We start from the raw sequence: 10,516 nt of genomic DNA, 5'->3' as shown, positions 1-10,516 counted from the left end.
ATATTCCATCTTAATTATGAAATTATAAAAAATATTTCTTGCTTGATAAAGTGTATTCAATTATTTTTTAACGAGAATGAACCTTTGATATTACATCAATGAACCGGTATCAGCTACCGTCTATAGAACTCATTGACAAAACAAAGAGTTAGCAACGTTTTTCTCCTATCTTTTTCTACAGCCATTATATTAACGTGGACCTACTAAGGAAGATGATGGAGATATCAGTTTTTCCAATGATCGACAAGAATAGCAAACTAATATTCATCTGATGCTAACTTTATAACTTTGACAAGCAGCTGTTAATCAATTACTCAAATTTCCTATTAGTGAAATCTTCTCTATGCAATTTCAATTTTTAAACAACCTAACCTAACCTTCGAACCTATCTGCAAACAAAATACTTTAGTAGTCCTGAAAACCAATTTCTAGTTCAATATTGCCCAGTATATCAAAAATAATATACTGAAACATAAGGGGTTCATTAGTAGTATATTAAATAGAAAAATGTCTGGAGAAATTAAAAACCCTCCCAAAACCATCAGTCCATTTTTGAAATACATAGAAACACCCTCCTTACAGGACCTAAGAACTAAAGTGGTGGAAAACAAGAAACTGCCCTTTGTGATGGTGAGAGACGTTGTGCTACATAACAAACCTGACGACTGTTGGGTGATTATATTTGGACTGGTTCGGGATTTAACGCCTTTGATTGAGGAATACCAGAATTCACCAGAGGGGAAAGACATGGTAAAACCAATTCTGGCTTTCGCTGGAAAGGATATAAGTCACTGGTTTGATGCACGGACTGGAGATGTGAGTTTTAATCTTTAAACTTACTATCTTATAATACTTACGGTACTTTTATACTTAATTATTATAATAAAGTAATGATACAATTTGAAAACTTGTACTATTTGTCTCTAATTAAAAACTTGACAAACTGAAAAATTGACCTACTGAAATCTTGAAAAATTTGAGATAGGCCTATAACCATCCTCGGTAAATTAGGAATCTAAATAATGCAAAATGTCAAGTTAATCAGTTGAGTAGTTGAGACGTGATGATGCATCATTCATGAATTCCGAATGAGGGCCTATTGTGAGGTCCACGTTATATTGGCAGTGAATAAAGATAGGAGAACAGCGTTACCGATTCTCTGCCTTAAGAAATATATTTCTGCATTGTCAAAAAAATGGCAATGTTTGATTAGCAATGGTGTTGCTATCCTTGTCTATCATTCAACAAAGCGGGTAGCGCTATCTCTTTTTCGATTTACTCTGTTGCCAGATCGTCTTTTAACAATGTAGATTTAACAATTAATTAACTAAATATTCCATCTTAATTATGAAATTATAAAAAATATTTCTTGCTTGATAAAGTGTATTCAATTATTTTTTAACGAGAATGAACCTTTGATATTACATCAATGAACCGGTATCAGCTACCGTCTATAGAACTCATTGACAAAACAAAGAGTTAGCAACGTTTTTCTCCTATCTTTTTCTACAGCCATTATAACGTGGACCTACTAAGGAAGATGATGGAGATATCAGTTTTTCCAATGATCGACAAGAATAGCAAACTAATATTCATCTGATGCTAACTTTATAGCTTTGACAAGCAGCTGTTAATCAATTACTCAAATTTCCTATTAGTGAAATCTTCTCTATGCAATTTCAATTTTTAAACAACCTAACCTAACCTTCGAACCTATCTGCAAACAAAATACTTTAGTAGTCCTGAAAACCAATTTCTAGTTCAATATTGCCCAGTATATCAAAAATAATATACTGAAACATAAGGGGTTCATTAGTAGTATATTAAATAGAAAAATGTCTGGAGAAATTAAAAACCCTCCCAAAACCATCAGTCCATTTTTGAAATACATAGAAACACCCTCCTTACAGGACCTAAGAACTAAAGTGGTGGAAAACAAGAAACTGCCCTTTGTGATGGTGAGAGACGTTGTGCTACATAACAAACCTGACGACTGTTGGGTGATTATATTTGGACTGGTTCGGGATTTAACGCCTTTGATTGAGGAATACCAGAATTCACCAGAGGGGAAAGACATGGTAAAACCAATTCTGGCTTTCGCTGGAAAGGATATAAGTCACTGGTTTGATGCACGGACTGGAGATGTGAGTTTTAATCTTTAAACTTACTATCTTATAATACTTACGGTACTTTTATACTTAATTATTATAATAAAGTAATGATACAATTTGAAAACTTGTACTATTTGTCTCTAATTAAAAACTTGACAAACTGAAAAATTGACCTACTGAAATCTTGAAAAATTTGAGATAGGCCTATAACCATCCTCGGTAAATTAGGAATCTAAATAATGCAAAATGTCAAGTTAATCAGTTGAGTAGTTGAGACGTGATGATGCATCATTCATGAATTCCGAATGAGGGCCTATTGTGAGGTCCACGTTATATTGGCAGTGAATAAAGATAGGAGAACAGCGTTACCGATTCTCTGCCTTAAGAAATATATTTCTGCATTGTCAAAAAAATGGCAATGTTGCAGAGGTGGTAGAGGATAGCGCTATCTGCTTTGTGGAAAGATAGACAAGGCTAACAACACTAATGTCATTAAAGACTGGCACTATAATTCGGATCTCACTATAGAGCGGGAGCCTTGTGAAAGCGATCCTAGGGGCGATAGTCCTATTTTCTAAAAATTGTTTTTGGTGAAGCTATGTGACGTGGCAGTCTCTCAAACTGTGCCCTTCTTACACTCTTACACTCCCAACAACACACTAATAATAGACAGTGTATAGGGTGTCTATGTTGCAAATGTGAGTGTTAACTGAAGCCGATAGTCCTAGTAGTTGTTTTTGGTGAAGCTATGTGACGCTGGTAGTCTCTCATACTGTGCCCTTCTTACACTCCTACACTCCCAACAACACACTAATAATAGACAGTGTATAGGGTGTTTATGTTGCAAATGTGAGTGTTAACTGAAGCCGATAGTCCTAGTAGTTGTTTTTGGTGAAGCTATGTGACGCTGGTAGTCTCTCATACTGTGCCCTTCTTACACTCTTACACTCCCAACAACACACTAATAATAGACAGTGTATAGGGTGTCTATGTTGCAAATGTGAGTGTTAACTGAAGCCGATAGTCCTAGTAGTGTTTTTGGTGAAGCTATGTGACGCTGGTAGTCTCTCATACTGTGCCCTTCTTACACTCTTACACTCCCAACAACACACTAATAATAGACAGTGTATAGGGTGTCTATGTTGCAAATGTGAGTGTTAACTGAAGCCGATAGTCCTAGTAGTTGTTTTTGGTGAAGCTATGTGACGCTGGTAGTCTCTCATACTGTGCCCTTCTTACACTCTACACTCCCAACAACACACTAATAATAGACAGTGTATAGGGTGTTTATGTTGCAAATGTGAGTGTTAACTGAAGCCGATAGTCCTAGTAGTGTTTTTGGTGAAGCTATGTGACACTGGTAGTCTCTCATACTGTGCCCTTCTTACACTCTTACACTCCCAACAACACACTAATAATAGACAGTGTATAGGGTGTCTATGTTGCAAATGTGAGTGTTAACTGAAGCCGATAGTCCTAGTAGTTGTTTTTGGTGAAGCTATGTGACGCTGGTAGTCTCTCATACTGTGCCCTTCTTACACTCCTACACTCCCAACAACACACTAATAATAGACAGTGTATAGGGTGTTTATGTTGCAAATGTGAGTGTTAACTGAAGCCGATAGTCCTAGTAGTTGTTTTTGGTGAAGCTATGTGACACTGGTAGTCTCTCATACTGTGCCCTTCTTACACTCTTACACTCCCAACAACACACTAATAATAGACAGTGTATAGGGTGTCTATGTTGCAAATGTGAGTGTTAACTGAAGCCGATAGTCCTAGTAGTTGTTTTTGGTGAAGCTATGTGACGCTGCTAGTCTCTCATACTGTGCCCTTCTTACACTCTTACACTCCCAACAACACACTAATAGTAGACAGTAGTCGACAGTAATCGCAGAAGAAATTTGCAATATAAATGACCTATACAGTACCATGGGATATCTTCTAACTCTATTCTAAGTCTATTTTAACCGTTTTGGACAGTTGAGAGTGTAAGAAGGGCACAGTATGAGAGACTACCAGTGTCACATAGCTTCACCAAAAACAACTACTAGGACTATCGGCTTCAGTTAACACTCACATTTGCAACATAGACACCCTATACACTGTCTATTATTAGTGTGTTGTTGGGAGTGTAAGAAGGGCACAGTATGAGAGACTACCAGCGTCACATAGCTTCACCAAAAACAACTACTAGGACTATCGGCTTCAGTTAACACTCACATTTGCAACATAAACACCCTATACACTGTCTATTATTAGTGTGTTGTTGGGAGTGTAAGAGTGTAAGAAGGGCACAGTATGAGAGACTACCAGCGTCACATAGCTTCACCAAAAACAACTACTAGGACTATCGGCTTCAGTTAATACTCACATTTGCAACATAGACACCCTATACACTGTCTATTATTAGTGTGTTGTTGGGAGTGTAAGAAGGGCACTGTATGAGAGACTACCAGCGTCACATAGCTTCACCAAAAACAACTACTAGGACTATCGGCTTCAGTTAACACTCACATTTGCAACATAGACACCTTATACACTGTCTATTATTAGTGTGTGTTGTTGGGAGTGTAAGAGTGTAAGAAGGGCACAGTATGAGAGACTACCAGCGTCACATAGCTTCACCAAAAACAACTACTAGGACTATCGGCTTCAGTTAACACTCACATTTGCAACATAGACACCTTATACACTGTCTATTATTAGTGTGTGTTGTTGGGAGTGTAAGAGTGTAAGAAGGGCACAGTATGAGAGACTACCAGCGTCACATAGCTTCACCAAAAACAACTATTAAAGTCCGAGAGATACCACTTTTAACATAAAGGGGGGAAACCAATTTCTCCTTGCACAGTTTGTAGCATGGACAGAGTAGTGGAGAGGAGTAAGCATTCTGAGCACAATTGGATACTGATACAGATAGTGAAGGAAAGAGTATCAGGCCTCTCTGTCTTTGAAACGGAGAGCCGTGTTAAAAGTAATATCTCACGGACTATAGGACTATCGGCTTCTGTCAACAGTGACAGTGACATTTGCAACATAACGGTCCTTTACCATGGCATATCACCAGAATAAAATACAGTTTCACCACAATATGATACAGTATCATATCAACTTGATACAGTATCATCTCAACATGATACAGTATCATATCAATTTGATACAGTATCATCTCAACATGATACAGTATCATCTCAACTTGATACACAGCACCATAGTTTGATACAAAACTTGCAAACTTTGAATGATTTATGAATTTAAATCTGCGTTTGCAGATGAAACGCCAGGTGCACCAAATAACAGTTTATACAGTGTCATCACACATGATATTGTATCACTACAATATGATACAGTAGCAACTCAACTTGATACAGTATCATCTCAACTTGACACACAGAACCATAGTTTGATACAAAACTTGCAAACTTTGAATGTTTATTAACTCCAATTTGCATTTTTGTAGATGAAACGCTATGTACACCCGATAACAGATGATTCAGTGTCACCACACATGATATTGTATCACCACAACTTGATACACTATCATCTCAACTTGATACACAACACCACAAGTTGATACAAAACTTGCAAACTTTGAATGTTTATTAACACCAATTTGCATTTTTGTAGATGAAACGCTATGTACACCCGATAACAGATGATTCAGTGTCACCACACATGATATTGTATCACCACAACTTGATACACTATCATCTCAACTTGATACACAACACCACAAGTTGATACAAAACTTGCAAACTTTGAATGATTTATCAATTTCAATTTGCCTTAGCAGATGAAACGCCACGTGCACCCGATAACAGATGATTCAGTGTCACCACACATGATATTGTATCACCACAACTTGATACACTATCATCTCAACTTGATACACAACACCACAAGTTGATACAAAACTTGCAAACTTTGAATGTTTATTGATTTTTATTTGCGTTTGCAGATGAAACGCCATGTGCACCCAATAACAGGTGCACTCGTACAGTGGACACCCCACGGCCGCATCCCACACGTTGGCATTGAGACAGCGGGCACTGACTGGACGCCACCGCCCCGCCTGCCCTGGTGGATGGACAGCCGCTACGTTGTTGCCCGACTCACCGCCCAAGAGCGACAGATTCGCATACTCAACATGCTGACTGGCCTGGAGGCGCAGTTGTGTGTAAGCATATTGTGACGTCCATGACAACGGGATAGAATGTTTCATCATGGTTATATAGTACTAGCCGTCAGGCTCGCTTCGCTCGCCATATCCGTGTAGCCAGGGGGCTCCGCCCCCTGGACCCCCGACTGGATCGTCCAAGGATAAGATCAGCAGGCTCGCTTCGCTCGCCTGCATTTTTCATTTGAGCATTTTTATCATATGTTAGGACAATCCAGTCGGGGGTCCAGACTAAACGGATATGGCGAGCGAAGCGAGGCTGACGGCTAGTAATATAATATTCCTAGGATTGAAGTAGCAGTGCCCAATCAATTTTTCCGCGATAAATGCATTTAAATCTTCAACTTGGTGCCAACCTAACAAAGTCAACTCAACTTAATGCCAACCTGACAAAATTATTAATTTAGTTGCCAGTCTACAACTGTTTCGAAGAGGTACTCTATCTAGATTATAGTTCTATAGTAACATATGATATGGAAATTTCAATTTTAATTAAGAGATTGGGAGAAGAAGAATATTCATGCTAAAAGACGAACTTTAAACCCTTAAAAACAACCCTTAGAGTTAAAATATTGCCAAAAGATTTCTTAGTGCGCCTCTATATGGTCAACTGAACATACCTACCAAATTTGAACGTTTTTGGTCCGGTAGATTTTTAGTTATGCGAGTGAGTGAGTCAGTCAGTCAGTCAGTCAGTCAGTCAGTGAGTGAGTGCCATTTCGCTTTTATATATATAGATAATAGACTATTATAATAGAGTGAGGTTAGGACTCCAGGTCCTCTCTACTGCATCATAACCCTCCCTCAAAGGAGAAGGAGAAGAGGAGAGAATAAACAGAGAAACCCAGAGAAAAAGGAGAAGAAGAAGAGATAAAAGGAGGAAAATGAGAAGTGAATAAGAATAAGAGATTGGAAGAGTGATGATGATGGAGAAGGGAGCGAAGAAGCAGAAAAAATAAGTAGGAGAAGAAGAAGAAGAAGAAGAAGAAGAAGAAGAAGAAGAAGGAGAGGAAGATGGAGGAGTAAGAGGAGTAGTAGTGTGAGAAGGAGAAGAAGAATAAGGGGGAGGAGCACGTAGAAGAATATTCCTGCTCGTATAAAGATAACATAAATTAAGCAATTGTGAGCTCCACGTTATAATGACAGTGGAGAAATATGGGAGAGCAACGTTGCCGATTCTCACTGTCTTATCAATGCCTTCTATAGACGGTAGCTGATACAGGTTAATTAATGTAATATCAACAACTGTTCATTCCAGTTTAAAATAATAAATTATATTTGATTAAGCAAGAAATTGTATTTTTCAATATATTTCATGATGAATTTTCATAATTAAGATGAAATATTTTGTTAATTAAATTTCTACATAGTTAAAAAGCAATCTGGCAACTGAGCAAAGTGAGAAAGAGATAGCGCTATCCGCTTTGTTGAATGATAGACAAGGATAGCAATATAATTTCTAATCAAACACTGCCATTATAGAGTGGACATCACTATAGTGAAAATATATTAGAATAATTTATGCTACCTTTTCTTTTACTATATGGTATGACGAGTTTAGCAGGAATATTCTTCTCTTATTCTACGTGCTCCTTTAACTTCTTCTACTTCTTCACCTTATCCTTCTACTCCTCCTCCCACTCCTCCACCACCTCCTCATCCTCCTTCTACTCCATCTTCTTCTTCTTCTCCTCCTGTCTTTTTCTTCTTCCTATTCTTCTTCTCCTCCTCCTCCTCCTCCTCCTCCATCTCCTTCTTTCTCTTCTTCTGCTCATCATCACTTTTCCACTATTCTTATTCTAATTCACTTCTCTTTTTCTTCCTTTTATCTCTTCTCCTTTTACTTCTCCTTTTTGTCTGTTTTTATTTGCTCATTCTCTCCTCTTCTCTTCTACTTCTTGGTAGAGAGTTAGTGGGGAGGATATTTTTAATATTCTTTCCAAAGAATGGACATTGGTATGTCCAAAGCTCCGCCAATTTATGTAGATGCATAACAATATGATTATTATCTATAGTTATTATATTACAAATTGCTTTTTCATATCATATACAGTTCAATAATTATCTTCTTAGTCTATATTATGTAAATTCATCTATAATTTTGCTGTATTGTAAGCTATTGTATATAAGTGTATAAGCCAGTATATATTGTAATCTACATAAATAAAGTACTCAATCAATCAATCAATCTTCTTCTTCTCCTCCTGTCTTCTTCTTCTCCTCCTCCTCCATCTCCTTCTTTCTCTTCTTCTCCTCGTCATCACTCTTCCACTATTCTTATTCTTATTCACTTCTCTTTTTCTTCCTTTTATCTCTTCTCCTTTTACTTCTCCTTTTTCTCTGTTTTTATTTGCTCATTCTCTCCTCTTCTCTTCTACTTCTTCTCCTTTTTGTCTGTTTTTATTTGCTCATTCTCTCCTCTTCTCTTCTACTTCTTCTCCTTTTTGTCTGTTTTTATTTGCTCATTCTCTCCTCCCCTCCTTCTCATTTGAGGGAGGGTTGTGATGCAGTAGAGAGGACCTGGAGTCCTAACCTCACTCTATTATAATAATCTATTATTATAGACTAAAACCATCATGTAACATTCTATCATAGAGAAACAATAGCGTAAGTAGATATCCCATGGTATAGGGAGTTTATGTCGTAACTTTTACTGTTATCTCAAGCCGATTACTGTCGATTATTGTCGATTTTCACTGTTTAGTTGGGGTGAGAGTGTATGAACGGCATAATATGAGAGACTACCAGTGTCACACAGCTTCAAGGGAAAGAACTATGTGGACTATCGGCTTGAGATAACGTTAGTAAAAGTTACGACATAAACTCCCTATACCATGGGCTATCTACTTACGCTATTGTTTCTCTATGATTCTATCCCCTTCACATGATTAAGTATGCAACCCGCATCACACGTATAGTGCGGTTTAAGCTATAATGGCAGTGGTTGCTATCATTGTCTATTATAACGTGTGGACCTCATTTTAAATTTAACTTCTATTATTATTTAACAATAATTCAATGTATTTTGGTATAGGTATGCGCAGAAGACACTATCAACCAGATCCAAGAGCGTTATTTGCAGTTCAACGCGCATGCGCATAGCTATCTGTGGACCTATGATAGACGACCATTGCAAATGGACAAAACCCTTCAAGGCAACCGGATCTATGATGAGAGACAAACTTTCGAAGACCTTGAAATGCCGGCAACCTTCTATGTGCCATGTCTTATGCTATACTTCAAGGATGACTTGTCTCAAATGTGACTTGAATAAAGTGTGGAGTGCTGCTTGAATGAAGTGTGGAGTGTAACTTGAATGAAGATTAGTATGAATTTAAGTAAAGAAATTCGAGTGAATTTTCAAAATGTGATGTCATGAAATATAACAAAATCATTGATTACTGTCTATTAATTTTTATTGGTCTAAGATTCAAGTCGACGGTTTTGTATTTCTGTTTATGTTTTCATGTTTATATGTTTATGTTTATATATTTACTAGCAGGAACCCGTGCTTCGCAAGGATCTATTTTCAAAATTGATAATCTGAAAACTTGACGTAATGAAATTTTGAAGAATTGAAAATAGGCCTATAACCATCCTTGGTTAATTAAGAATCTAGCCTATATGCAAAATTTCAATTTGATTAGTCCAGTAGTTCAGACGTGATAATGCGTCAAACATAATTTTCCTATTCCGTACATGTATAAGCCAACTCTTTATTTTATTATAGATATATGGTTAATGACTGCAAGAGATAGGAGTGTGGAACAGAATAGTTGTGAAACTATGATAGCCCCAGAAGTTTCTCGAACACAATAGTAGGTACTACATGAACTTTTTGAAAGTGATTTAAAAAAAAATGTTAAAACAACAGAACTGAAAGTTGTCAACCTTATCATTCTACCTCCATTTAGAGAGTTCGATTCTTGTTGGCAAGAAACATGTTATTCAACGCAGAAATCATTGTTAATTTACTAAACGATGGGATATGTTGAATAGTTTCCCTTTCAGGGGGAGTTTTGACAACCCACAAAACTCATTTTTCATTTGAGGAAATATCGAAAAAAAAGATCTTATTTTTTGTTCAGCTTGCCAAAATACCCCTCATTTCAATATTAAAATTTTTGACTGACTCTACAGTGAGTCAATAATTCTATCATGGCTCGAATAATTTTGAAATTGTAATAAAATAAAATGGTAGAGAATAATTAATTCATGTGAATGT

At 37.0% G+C, this 10,516-nt stretch overlaps 1 protein-coding gene across 2 annotated transcripts; it reads left to right on the top strand.

The window, feature by feature from the left end:
* Positions 1-348: 348 nt before the first annotated feature.
* LOC111062856 (cytochrome b5 domain-containing protein 1) lies at positions 349-9,786 on the top strand. Of its 2 annotated transcripts, none has more exons than XM_022350581.2 (3): positions 349-816; positions 6,073-6,291; positions 9,326-9,699. In XM_022350581.2, the coding sequence occupies exons 1-3, from the start codon at positions 508-510 to the stop codon at positions 9,554-9,556; spliced, it is 759 nt and encodes a 252-aa protein (XP_022206273.2). In that variant the 5' UTR covers positions 349-507; the 3' UTR covers positions 9,557-9,699. The 2 variants fall into 2 exon arrangements, with proteins under 2 accessions (XP_022206273.2, XP_039296970.1); XM_039441036.1 differs by lacking the exon at positions 349-816 and adding an exon at positions 1,587-2,144 and having other exon boundaries at positions 9,326-9,786.
* The last annotated feature ends 730 nt before the right edge of the window (positions 9,787-10,516 follow it).

The sequence above is a fragment of the Nilaparvata lugens genome, chromosome 14 (assembly GCF_014356525.2).
Source record: "Nilaparvata lugens isolate BPH chromosome 14, ASM1435652v1, whole genome shotgun sequence".
NCBI classification, from domain to species: Eukaryota; Metazoa; Arthropoda; class Insecta; order Hemiptera; family Delphacidae; genus Nilaparvata; species Nilaparvata lugens.
This window is presented reverse-complemented; position numbering and strand designations above follow the sequence as displayed.

What these genes read in the sequence shown, in the direction of transcription:
- LOC111062856 (XM_039441036.1), top strand. Translation starts at nt 1,836, where the DNA reads ATGTCTGGAGAAATTAAAAACCCTCCCAAAACCATCAGTCCATTTTTG. An exon ending in TTGATGCACGGACTGGAGAT is followed by an intron (nt 2,145 to 6,072) that starts GTGAGTTTTAAT and finishes TTGCGTTTGCAG; the next exon opens with ATGAAACGCCATGTGCACCC. An exon ending in GCCTGGAGGCGCAGTTGTGT is followed by an intron (nt 6,292 to 9,325) that starts GTAAGCATATTG and finishes ATTTTGGTATAG; the next exon opens with GTATGCGCAGAAGACACTAT.